Here is a 13,597-nt window from a genome sequence, read left to right on the forward strand (position 1 = left end):
TCTCCAGCTGTGTTATCCTCAAAGAAAGTTGCTCACACTCAGTGCAGCTCACTGATACTGCAGGGTTAGGAGACATCGTTCCACTAGTTCTCCGATGGAAATCAACTAAATTTATCAAAAAATATATTCGTTCCAGTGATTTATAAGTGACCAGGAGTCCTTGTTCCTAAATTTCTTGCCGGTAAAGATAAGAAAAAAGAAGAAAAAAAGAAGAAAAATGCAAGCAGAAAGGAGAGCAGAGCAGGAAGCGTCCGCACGGCAGCAAAGCAGGAAGCTTTAACTCTACTGTACTCTACTGTAACAGTACATACATGGTACTGTATGTCTAAACATAACAAAGCACTCCTGTGCATCAAGATGTTCCCGTCTGTCTGGCCACAGATTTTTATTGAGATAGCATCAGATATCATCCCTTGCGTTGCAGCGAATAAATTATCCCCTCTACTCTACTGTGATCTCATTGCATCCTGTGTCCATGGCTGCTAGCAGAGCCGTTTTAGTATGTGCACGCTGGTCGTACACCTTCCACCTTTAGGTGAAAGCTGTGGCCCAGCTGAGAACAGTCGGAGATTATTATAACAAAATGTTTAAAATCTGCTCGACAGATTCTGATAACTAGTTTAACTCTTTTGTATGTAAAAAGCAAGCAATGAAACAAGGACTATTAGTTTTATGGAGATTGACTATTCTGCTGCTCTAAGTATATTTCATTTAGACTAATATGACCAAAGCAAATGATAATGTCATGAAATAGCAGAGAACTGTATGAAAGTAAATGCTACATGCAATGATCAATGCAATGAGAAAATGCTACTCTGATGTGCTCAAACGACTAATTGTCGTTGAGTTTGAACTAATAGTTATGTGAATGTAAATTCTAATGTGAGAAATGCACTAAAGCGACTGAGAAAAACTGTAAATAAAGGCAAGGCAGTTTATTTGTATAGCACATTTCATGTACAGGACAATTCAAAGTGCTTTACATAAAACAAAGGCATTACAGATATTTAGAAATAGTAAAAGTCATCAACACATAATCACAATAAAATAATAAATTACATTAAAATGATTAAAAGCAAGATAAGTAAAAAAAAAAACATGCAGATTTCATGCATAGGCGCATGAGAAAAGAAATGTTTTACCTGGATTTAAAAATGTCTACATTTGGTGAAAGTTTAATCTCCACTGGCAGTTTGTTCCACTTGTTTGCAGCATAACAGCTAAATGCTGCTTCTCCTGTTTAGTCTGGACTCTGGTCTGGACTAGTTGACCAGAGTCTTTGGATCTAAGAGCTCTGCTAGGTTTATATTCTCTGAACATATCACAGATGTATTCTGGACCTAAACCATTCTGGGATTTGTAAACAATCAGAAGGGTTTTAAAATCTATTCTGTGACTGACTGGAAGCCAGTGTAAAGATTTTAAAACTGGTGTGATGTGTTCAGATCTCTTAGTCCTGGTTAAAACTCTAGCAGCAGCGTTCTGGATGAGCTGCAGATGTTTAATGCTCTTTTTAGGAAGTCCTGTTAAAAAACAATACAGTAATCCAGCCTACTGGAGATGAATGCATGGATGAGTTTCTCCTGGTCTTTCTGGGAGACTAAACTTTTAATTCTGTTGATGTTTCTGAGCTGGTAAAAAGCTTCTTAGTGACAGCTTTGATGTGGCCGCTGAAAGTCAGGTCTGAGTCTATCAACACTCCAAGGTTACGAACTTGGTCGGTAATTTTAAGAGCCCGAGTCTCCAGGTGTTTGTCAATGCTGACCCTCTTCTCTTTGCTACCAAACAGAATAATCTCAGTTTTGTCTTCATTTAATTGTAGGAAATCCTAAACACTTGTTAAAACCAAGGTACATAAAATACCATCTCTGAACACACGTGTCAGATCATAAAGCAGAGCACCTTTGGGATTTAGTGGAACAGGATATTTTCATCATGCAGCAACAAATCTACAGCAACTGTATGATGCTATCATGTCAATATACCCCAAATCTCTGAGGAATGTTTCCAAAACCTTATTGAATCTATGCCATTAAGAATTAAGGCAGTTCTGAAGGCAAAATGGGGTTGAACCTGGCACTGGTAAGGTGTATCATCCATCCATCCATCCATCCTTCCATCCATCCATCCATCCATCCAGAGGCCAGTGAGTGTACAGTATATGCAGTATGTGTGTACTGTATATTTAATTAAGTGACAGGATACATACCTTTGAATGTGTGACAACATTTGTCTTTAACCGAATAGCTATTTTGTTTTTATTCTTGATCCTCTTTATTTTTTTTTTATTTTTTCTTCATCTTTTCTAATCTTGATTGTGTGGGAAAATTCCAGATGACAAACAGACCCACATCAGTGAGTCTATTTCTCCTAAAGCTCCTCTTAAGCCAAAAATTAAATTTTGTTCTTTTTTTTTCTCTCTCTTGTTTGTTTATTCGTTTGTTTTGTTTTTTGTTTTTTTTTAGAGATTATCTCAGTTCCACTTTGCAGATGTGCCCTCAAGGCCATCTCTTTGTTTCTTGGCTATTGCTTTTGTCAATTTCAGTTGCTCAGTAAATCGAAAATATAAAACACATAGTGGTAAAGTGCCTTAAGGCCATGTTGCCTTTAACAGTAAAGCCTTTTCTCTCTGTTTTAGTTTCATACAGATATCCACATTGATGCAGGCCTTCAGAGGAATAGATGCTCTGTTACTAAATACCACACCAACCACTTCATACCCACAATATTGCTATTAATAAGTGTAGCACTTATGGCCACAACATTCATTCATTCCAATATCCAGACATAAATTATGCAACCGGGGGAAAAAAACAACAACAATCATATACACAGAAAAACAGTTGCTAGGAGACAGGGTTTTGTAGCATCTAAAAATGTCTCACACAAATGTATACCCTTTAAAGCAAAGACCACACAAGCAAAGGTGTTATTGCATTGACAAGTGTTTAATTCTATAGATAGATAGATAGATAGATAGATAGATAGATAGATAGATAGATAGATAGATAGATAGATAGATAGATAGATAGATAGATAGATAGATAGATAGATGAAGGTAAAGAAAAAAGATGTTAAAACATGCCTTATTACACAACATTTATCTTAATAGAATAATAAGTATAATAAATAAATAATAAATATAAAATCTCTAAATCATGCTGTGAATACTAAAATTAAAAGTTGATACATTAAAAGTTGTTGTTAGTTTTTTTTTAATTCTTTTTTTTTATTTGCCAACAAAAAGGTTAAAATCACAATGAAATTAGATTTAGCTAACTTATTTTGAACAGGACAGCTTGATACATAAGTGTTTAACAGATAAAACTAATGACATTGCAGGCCTTTAGCTGACAAACCCCTTTAACAAAAACACCCAAATCAACACAAAAGCAATTAGGCAAGAAACCTTAAGAGGCATCTCAAACCCAAAAAGTTCAAGGGCACTTTTTCTACTTGACAATGTTTGTAACAACAACCCATTTAAAAAAAAAAAAAAGTCAAATAAAATCAGTATTGTGTACAAACCACAAACAATATCGGGCACTTCAGAGAAGGAATGGGACCATATGTGTTTCTGATTGGTTTGCTTTTGTGAAAACTAATCAGTGCCAACAGAGAGATTTCATGGCAAAACACAAGCCTATTAATGGCTTAAGTGGTGCCATGTGACCACATTCCTGCTGGTACTAAATGCTCTGATGTGGAACTAATGGCAGCCATTTACAAAGACTTTCTGGACAAATTTTTCATTTTTGGGAACATTATCTTGTTGTCATTCCACCACTGCAGGGGATCTAAATAAAGGACTCCTAGGTCTTACCAGGACAGAAACAAGATGTTGTGTTTTTTATTATTATTAATATTTTGTTGTTTTTTTAAAGCCAAGACCTGAGAAATCTTCCAGCATTTTCCAGCACCTAACTGATCATTTTCTGGTAGGATCCTCACTTGGCATCACACATGGTGATCAGTTGGTGTGCAGGAATATTTAGCTGTTTCTACATCATAGCCAACATTCTCCTTCTGTTCTGAAAATGCTCATGTCCTTGCTCTCTTCTTGCAAACAGCATCAATATACTTAAAATAAGAATCTTTCATGCTTCTCATTGATTTTTTTTTTAAAGAAACATTTAAAAACATCACATTGTAATAAATCCAAAAATCCAGTCACACAGTGTCACACTCAACAAACATTCACATGCATATATTTGATATCCTTAATAAATACATTGTGTGGATATACACCACATTAACTGTATGAAGAAATAAAAATGAAGTGCCCCCTAGTTTTTAACTGCATGAAGAAAATCATGATACAAATGTGCATAAAAGTGTCTGTACAAGTGAAAAGAACACTGACAGGTTACATAACTAACAAGAAGCTTACGGCGCGTATAGGGATAACAAAACAACAGTGTCTGACCTGTTTGCTCCCATAAGTGGGAGTCTGTCTTTGTTGTGATTTCTTTCTTAGAAATAAACACACAACACTGAATCTGAGAAACAGTAACTTCATGTGTGACTGTCGGGTAGGACAAGGCAAGGATAAAGCTGTATAAGGGCAGTATATATGGAGTGCATGTTTAAAGACTTTGCCTTTCTCATTTTAAATAAGAATTTGTTCTTACTAACTTTCCTTGTTAAAGTAAGTAAAAAAAATAGAGTGTAAAAAAGGGGGTTTTAAAGTGTCTGTGTGAATGAGAACACAATTTAAAGCACTTTCTATAAGCAAGGCCAGGTTAAAAGTGTGATATAAAAGTGCATATATTCAGTGATCAGTCTGATGTTTGGCTCTTGGATGACAGCTCTAACTTAAAAACCTGAGATGGAGCCATATGACTCATTCTTCTTCCTCTCCTTTCAACCAGCCTCACAGTTTGCCACATATGAGATACTTGATGTAATTTGATTCACTGATAACTTGAGTTTGTCGGTGGGCTGTCATTTTCATCTCATTCACTTCTTTTCTATTTTTGTTAGTACAGGAGGGTATGTAATTGTAGATCTTTATTTTCTTTTGGACAGGGACTCTCTTGATTTGTTTAGTTATTTTAATATTGGCCTATCCTGAAGTAAACTGAACTCCTTTAACACTTTGTAATCATTAATCTATTGTAAATGAATTTTCTGGTTTTTGAATCTTCCTCGCGTCTTCGTGGCTCTTTGAGATGTGGGGAAAACTGATAGTGTTTGTTTTCTCATTCATGAATAACAAGGAGAAGGTCTTTTATCACATGGTGGCAGGAGTCAAAATGCCCCCTCTGGTAGTGCAGAAACTTGGCTAGCTGTCATTTCTTACAGCATAGTTGAGTTGAAGGTCTACAGTTAAAGAATAAATTATCCAATATAATTAAAGGATTGTTCTGTAAGACACTAAATGCTATTCCTTTAAGTTAATATTCTGTCTTTAGGTGATAACATGGTTGAGGACTTCTTTTGGAATTTTAAGGTATCTAATTAATTCAGAAAAGCAGCAAAAAATATACTTTTTCATTTGGAAACATTACATATTGATTCAGACAAACCATTTCGTAATTTCATTGTTTTAGAAAGAAATACTTTTTTTTTTCCACATTATTACATTTTGCTTTTGTATTTTATTTATCGAGTTTTCTGTGAAAAATGTTCCATTTTGGATTTCACAGCTGTAATTAGCTTCATATCAAAAGCAGTAAAAAATGCACTGGTGTTTTAGTTTCAGAACAATCGGACATATAATACCGACTTACTACCACTTCACTGAACTCAGCTAAAGTCAATTAAATAAATATTTATCATTTATAAATGATGTGAGCGATTTTTGTTTCATTGTTGAGAAACATGAAAATAGGCTAATATTTAGAAGAAACGAAGGACCAACATTTAAAATCACAAAATAAATAATTTAGTGAAAAGAGTAAAAATAAACTCTGAGCTGGCAGGCACTGAAATGTCTCAGACCGTCACACTCAGTCATACTGTAAATACATTATATGTAACTAGCTTCATAATGACTTACGTAATAATTTATGAGAACAGCAAAGGTGCCATCTAAAAGTCTAATGAACAAATATTTTATTTCACAACATAATAAAATGGTTACCAAAGGTGAGAAATTAATGACACTGCTTTGCCACTTCTTACATTCGTTACTGCTCTCAGCACCCCTTGTGCAAATTTGCTATATTAAAATTGTGTAGCTTATATAATAGTAAAAAGACTATTTTTCTCCCATTACTTTATAAAGTCAAATTACAAATCAGTATGTGTGCAGGGATTAGCGCTGATCTTCCACCTTTCTAATGGTCATTTCAATCTGAGAGAGATGTTCCAATTAATATGCTAAGAGAGACTATTTTTAAGATGCTTGTGTGTTTGTGTGTGTGTGGTACTCACCGTTCTTTATGTAGTTAATTAAACTAGAAGAAGGAGCAGAGGAGCTCTGACTGTTAACCATCATATTGAGTAAATTCTCTGCTCCTTCTGCAGAGGAAGTGACTTCACACACATGATCTTAAAGTTTGTTTAAAGTGAATCATTTTTAAATGTGCTGCTGAAGTCTTATGTTCCTATTCCTCATCAATTACTTTTATTTTCGGGCCAACAATGTTTGCGCATTAAAAACTGGAGTTTATCAGATTTTTCTTTTCTTTTGTGTCTTTTCATTTAGTAATGATACCACAGATGTTTAATAGTCATAGTATAACTTAATATGCTTTTATAGCACTAATAACAAATGTAATTAGAAAAGTCTGTGAAGATTTTTTTGGGCATGCATGTTTTTTTTAACACTGTTTTCTATACCGGGATAATTTATCTCATTATTTTGAGAAAACAACAAATGCAAATGCAAGGTCACGATTGGGCTGGAGCTGTTCTTAGTCCATCACAGAACCAACACAGAGAGACATTCAATCAGACTCGCAATCACTCCTCACGAGAATTTAAAGACTAAATCAGCCTAACATGCATGTCTTTGGACATTAATAAATTATACTGGCTTTTATTGAGCATGTTTGTGGTCTACTGGGAGCAGTGCTGGTTTCCACACTTTGGGTGTAGCAGTCTTTCGCACAAAGAACTCTGCAGGGCTGTCAGTGTTCGGGGCGGTGTGAGGTGTTGGAGACGGCGACTGTCCATCCCAGTATAGTCAATGGAAGGCCTCAGAAGAGTCAAGCCGGCAACGGATGCAAACTGACATCAGATGGAGGAACATCCATCGCTCAGTACATCCAATTTTACTTCTATCAAGTAGGACAAAGGTTGAAATTGTGACGTTTCTGATAATTAAGTTTTACCATCAATCATTCACAGAATTACACATATACACCATGACGCCCCTCCCCAGCTGTCATGGGGTCTATTTTGATCAATAAAATCAGGTGTAACATAGTAACACTTAGGCCTACTTTTGAGCTCACCTTAATCTTTTCATTATAATACAATACTACAAGATAAATTATCCCGTTTTCACATGAAAACAGTGCTCATTATCTCGAGGACTGGCCACCCCATTCAGAATTTACTGGGTACGCCACTGCTGAAAACATTCTTCAGTTAATTGTAGAGAAGTGAGAAACTTCTTACAAACAACATTTAGAGTTGTCATCATCATCAAATCACCAATAACTCCAACTGTTAAATGTATTTTTAGATGTAATTTCACTATGAATGTTTTTCTCAGTAACATAATGTAACCCCTTTTTTTTAAAAAGTCATTTAGAACTTACTTCTTCACAAAATAACAGTTTCTATTATTATAGTAAAGCTCCTAAATATTGCATATCAAATCTCTAAATTTTTAGTGTCAGCAGCTGCTTTCTGAAGTTGGTTGAAGGTTCTGACAGCAGGTTGGAAACCGGTGGAGGGCGACACTGAGGCGCGCAGGGGTCGGCGCTGAGCCAGTCCCAGGCTGGCTGGAGTGCCAGTGAGGCTGAGGCGGAGAGAACAGTCAGACACAGAGGAGCACTGCTTTGAAGAGGAGGGCTTCCTCATGCAAAGCATTGCTTGGAATTAAAACCTGACTTCTGGGCGGCTGTCGAAGGAGGAATTATAACAATAAAATGAATCTTCTTTGGTTCTGGATGCTGATGGCGACTATTAAGGTAAATATTTTATGTTTTTTATATATATATATTTGGGAGGATGTAGCTGCAGCTAAAAAGAGATGGTCGTTCATAGGAGATAAAGAAGAACGATCTACGAGGAAATGAGTGCATCCCATTTGTTTTACGCTTATTTTAAGAATTCTTAGCTTATTCGTAGTGAATTGAGAGCATTATATTCCCACAGCTTTCTGTCAGTAAAATGCTGCTGATCCTAGACCTGCTGCAGTCCTACACATCGGCAATAAATACATCAAACAAACAGGATAAATACACTCGGTGCGCGACGTTCTTGTGTTTGAGGCAAGCTGCGGATTTTAAATCCAACACTGTTGTCCAAACGGAGGCTCCATCAGGAGATCCGGAACATCCGCGGTGACAGGTTGATGTCTATCGCTTGCTTTTCTGACTCATTGTGACGGCTTTTGATTTGGCTTCCTGCAAAATTTATTTGCTAGATTTTAGTTTGGTCGCAGTCCGGTATAACTCCGACTGAGTTCAGACCACAATGTGCATCGTCGACGACGCAGCGATCGAAAAGATGGCAGTTTTATTTGTGCGCTCACACCCGGCCGAACACGGTGGAGCACAGAGCTCTGACGCCTTCAGCGATCCGCTGCAGGCTGGGCTGGTTTCATTACAAGCATGCAGAGGCCAGCCGCCTTGTTCCAGGCTCTGTAACCATTCATCCGTAGATGGTGGGATTTCTGGGTGGCATTACAGTTCAATTCGTAGAAAAAGGTTTTGTGTTGCTGCATCAGACCGTGTTCATGTGTCAAATGTTGCCTGCTTTAGCTAAAGAACTGCTGGAGGGACACCGAGGTTTGCTCAGCCCGTTACCCACAACCAGCACTGACGCACTAACTTTTAAAGGACCATACTGACCACTCACTCAGTGCTTTATTTTAAATACCACAATCACTTCTGCTGAAGTTTTCACGGATTATTAGCAAGAATATGTTCTATTAAAACAAACACAAGAAATCAACAAAATCATGCTGTACGGGCAAATCTGAGGCTCCACATTGAGCAGGATATAACGATGGTAACCAGGGGGGGAAAAAATCCTTGCTATGTAAATAAATCAATAAAGAGGCCAGTGCTTTGCTAAAGGGTCAAAGGCCAGGTGGTAATATAAACCTAACACTGATCCCCTACCCCTAGAACAGCAGGGTCAGCACTCCAAAAGGCTTACCTCAAATCCAGTAAAAGCATCAGTTTCATCTGCTTTTCTACTTTTGTTATTTTGCAGCCACGAATAGTAGTTTTTTTTTCTTGATCTTTTATTACCAGGGCATTGACCATGAATCTGTTGCTGCTGCATGCAGTTGCAGAATGTATAAATACCAAACATGACAACATGGCTGATGATTTAGTTAGAGTATATTTCACAATGGAGTGGTTCACAGGCTTGTAGATAAACCAAGTATCATTGTTCAAAGTTTGTGGAGATAAAGGACATATAGTCAAAGAAGACAGGATTTGCTCTCTTCAGTGTCACATCAGGTAGTGTTGCCTCTTTGGCAGCTGTGCAGATTTATACGTTTAGATGGAAAATGTACCACACTGCGGTGTCGATATGCAGAGCAAAAAAGCCAAGCAAATATAAATTAAATTTCCATACAAATATAAACAATACTGTGTTCATGCTGCAGAAATATATACTATTGCTCGCTGCTATACAATGCAACAGCCAGATATAATTTGCCAGCTGAACAGTATTTTCATTTATACATGACTATTTATAATTCCTCTGATTTGAGTAATAATTATTGGATTGGTTGATCAACAGATTTTTTTCTTTAATATTTTAAAGGTTAAACACTATAATGGTAATAAGCTACAGTAGCAACACATGTAAGTCTGTGGTGGACGAGTATACACTGTTGAACATTTTCAGCCTGTTGAGTGTGATCTAAAATGACGTTCAGCTGCTGGAACAAACCTTTAAGTTTTGCTTTCTGTGTCAGTTTGATCATATTTTCCTCTGTGATTGATTAATCTAAACCAGTTGAAAGTTTCTCTCCCGAGATAACAACATATCAGAAAACTGCATACATGTGTTTGCAGTAAAAAAAAAAACTAAAAAAAACCAAGAAAGTTTGATTTTCTTTTAGATGCTTTGGATCCTGAAATAGGAATGCTAGCCAGAAGCATTGAAACCTAGCGATATCCTCCATATTTGTAAGAAGTGCATACTTCTTTCCCTTAATTGTACACTGCAGTTATATTTACACAGAACTTGATAAAATAGAATTAGCCTGATCACATAGAGGTTCTGCTGTAACCCCAAGATGTTTATATCATGGTAAGAGAAAAAAGACAAAGTTGTTTACTTTTGTTGTTTTACATTATTTAACAGTACTGTGAAAAAACTCCTGATTCAGACCCGATTTCTTCCATTTTTATCCCTTGGAATCAAGCATTGTTGTGATCTTTTAAAATACTTCTCCAGGATTGTCTAAAAAATTTATTTGGACATTTGCTGCTTTTTCGTTCTTTTCACTTCAGTCTTTGCACCTGATCGTTTTCAGGGAAACGTGCCACCACTTAATGTATGAATCATTGAAGTATTAAAAGGCTCCTAACTCAAGGGATGAAGGCCTGGATTTGGCCTGAATAAATAACCAAAGAGGAACAGCTGCTTAAGCAACAGCTTAAGGTGGACTGTTTTTATATTTACAACAAATTTGGCTTGACTGCTATATGAAAGGGACGGTTACTTCCTCCCTACTTGTGATAATTGGGGACAAGATAAAAGCCAGCCCTGCTAAATCCCCCCCTCCCCCCACCCCTTCTAAGCACGCAAGGATAGGCAGCTTGGACATGAGGGTTTAAAGATTTTAGCTCAAGTGGAAGCAAATCACAGCACCCTTCTTAGCTTCATTACTTTAATCACAGAAGAACATCCCTCACTTGCATCCCACCTACAGTACAGCAGATGTTTCTCTGCTGCTCTGTGAAGTAGAAGAGAGGGAATAATTTGAGAATATGCGCTCCTGTATGTCATCGTGTATGTGGGACAAGAAGTGGAGGGGAGGGGGGTCATGTTGGGCTCATGCTCAAACAACAGAAGAGACAAAAGTCTAGACGTTAATTATCATAAAAATTAATTGACCCAGTTGTCTGTTCCTCTTCTCAGTGATTAATAATAGTCTGGTGGTTTGGGCTGGCGCTGAACTGAATTTTATATTCCTTTTGACTCACAGCATGCTTTATGCTTTGCTGTTCCAAGACAGAATTTTTTTTTTTCCAAAATCTTCATTTAAACTCAATGTAAAGCCAAGAAATACAGATTTGAGCAAGGAATATATGGAAAGCAAACAAAACCGAGAACAGAAGCTTAAAGTAACATTATCCCACAGGGAAATATATATACAAAGCCAGACATGTCATTTATATAAATACATGGAAGGTAAAGCAAAGACTTATCATTCTCAAGGCCTTTTTGTTTTTTTTAAACCAAATGAGACATTTTCAAGGCAACAGTTTTGAAAATCTGAATGAAGGACCAAAAATATTTACAAATTATCATCTGCAAACTTCTTTTACTGTTGTTTTTTTTTTCCTTGTGTACAGATGGATTTTAAATTATGTTAAACTTTTATTTAAAGACAAATTAACACAGGAAATGAAACAAAAAAAAGAAAGATTAAAATATTGTTTTCATTTGCTTTTATCTTTGCTCGCTCTATCTCTGCAGGTCGTTCTGGGTGGAAAGACAGAGCAGTCGTTGCTAAGCAAGCAGGAATTGTTGCCGTGCACACGGGGGTTTACACAGGAGGAATACATCATCGAAATGGACCAAGAGCTGGCAAAGGGACAGGCTGTCTTCAACGGTCAGTACACACACACTTACATAAGCATACACACATGCACACACAAATTTGGAGTGGGGACAGTTCCCGTAATAATCTCCTGCTGGTAGGTGGAGTTGTTTAAGAGTCCTGCTGATTTTCAAAACATGATGGAGCTTTCTAACATCTGAAGCCTGAGTATAGATCAGACTGATACACTGATCCAAAATCCCCCAGCTGCTGGGATGTACTCTGCTGAGAAGTTGGCCTGTCAGGAGTTGGTTGGTGGTCTATGTTTTTTTGTGCATTTTTTAAAAACTGCGTCAAGGGATGAGTAAGAGATTAGTTAATTATTGGTTTAAATGTGCACATTACTGTTTTGAATGTGAGGAGAAAAGAGCCCTGCTGTCTGATGACAATTTCTAAGCAGAAGGAGGTGTAAACTTGTGTAGCTGTCCTAAAAGACTATGCTGTTTTCAGCATTGATTGGTCCTCAGGATATTGGCATATCTATTAATAAGCAGTGGATATATGTATGAAAGGTGCTTAGAATGTTTTATCTCTGTTGGGTGGCATCACTTGTTATTCACTGGTGACTTAGCTGGTTTCTATTTACCTGTATTTGTGCCGTTCACATTTCCTTTTTAATGATCCTGTTCCCGCATTCTGTTTTATTACACCTCAATTTTATTAAAAGTAGTCGAAGGGTTAGAGGGATAATTTTTTATATGTGCAGTTTCTTTATCTACAAGAAGAGAAACCTGTGGCTGAACAGAGTACTTTAAACATGAGAAACTGGTCAGAGAGAGATTTTCTTATCCTGGAATCTGGTTATTTTAACTCATGTTCTTGTAGATTTAATAATTGTTTAAGACAGTGTTAAGTAGTCAAACAGGCTTGTTTCCCCACAGTTAAAGTTGAAGGCAAAAACTTTCCAGCAACACTGCTGTGACGTGGTGTGAGTGAGAACGTATGTTCAAGTGTGTGTGATCGTGTGTGTGTGTGGGCATGTGTGAGCTGTGTAAATGGAAAAATGGCAACAGTAACAGCAGGTAGTAAGTGTGGTTCTGTAGTGACGTAGCATGTTTTAGGTGGGACTGTTGTGCCTTTGTTGCACTATGTCCAACACTACTGTTACATCTGATCCTACAACACTCACATGCTGTCTGAGCACACACAGCCCTGCATCACCACCATGTTTCCAACAGTCAGTCTCACCACTATAAAAACCTCTAATCATATGCATTAAAGTAAGAATGGCATTAAAATCATTATTTCTAATATGATAAAGAAATAAAAAGTATAAATTTAAACATCAGATGTGTTTGAGTCTTTCCAGAGGTGTGTTTTTGGCAGTGGACATTCATATGTGGGTGTGTGTCTGTGTTTACAACTATGAAGAAACATATATTGGTGTTTGCTTTTACAGTAGAGTATTAATAGAAGTATTTGTCCTCTTCCTGTTTATTATCTTAAGTGTATTTATGTGTGTTTGTATTTATATAATGCAGACATGAGTTAAATGATTTTCTCAGTACTGCAGTATATACTGGTTTCTTCCTCCAACTACAGTACTCATAGTGTGTGGGTGTGTATTTGTACATTTGAACTCTAGTGCTTGCTTATGCTGTGCTTGCATTTGACTACAGTATCTCTGAGTATGTGTGTGTGAGTCAGTCTGAGGTCAGTCGCTGTCCTGTACTTCCTGTGGAG

General features: G+C 36.9%; 1 protein-coding gene across 1 annotated transcript in view; it reads left to right on the forward strand.

Annotated features, from left to right (window-relative positions):
* The first annotated feature begins 7,923 nt into the window (after positions 1-7,923).
* The window catches only part of LOC121653011 (cadherin-2-like), a 65,286-nt gene continuing 59,612 nt past the window's right edge, over positions 7,924-13,597 (forward strand). Inside the window, exons 1-2 of the mRNA XM_042006189.1 lie at positions 7,924-8,087; positions 11,791-11,926. Of these exons, the coding sequence (XP_041862123.1) occupies positions 8,046-8,087; positions 11,791-11,926 (178 nt within the window). The 5' untranslated portion in view covers positions 7,924-8,045. The remainder of the gene's footprint in view (positions 8,088-11,790; positions 11,927-13,597) is intronic.

The sequence above is a fragment of the Melanotaenia boesemani genome, chromosome 14 (assembly GCF_017639745.1).
Source record: "Melanotaenia boesemani isolate fMelBoe1 chromosome 14, fMelBoe1.pri, whole genome shotgun sequence".
NCBI lineage: Eukaryota > Metazoa > Chordata > Actinopteri > Atheriniformes > Melanotaeniidae > Melanotaenia > Melanotaenia boesemani.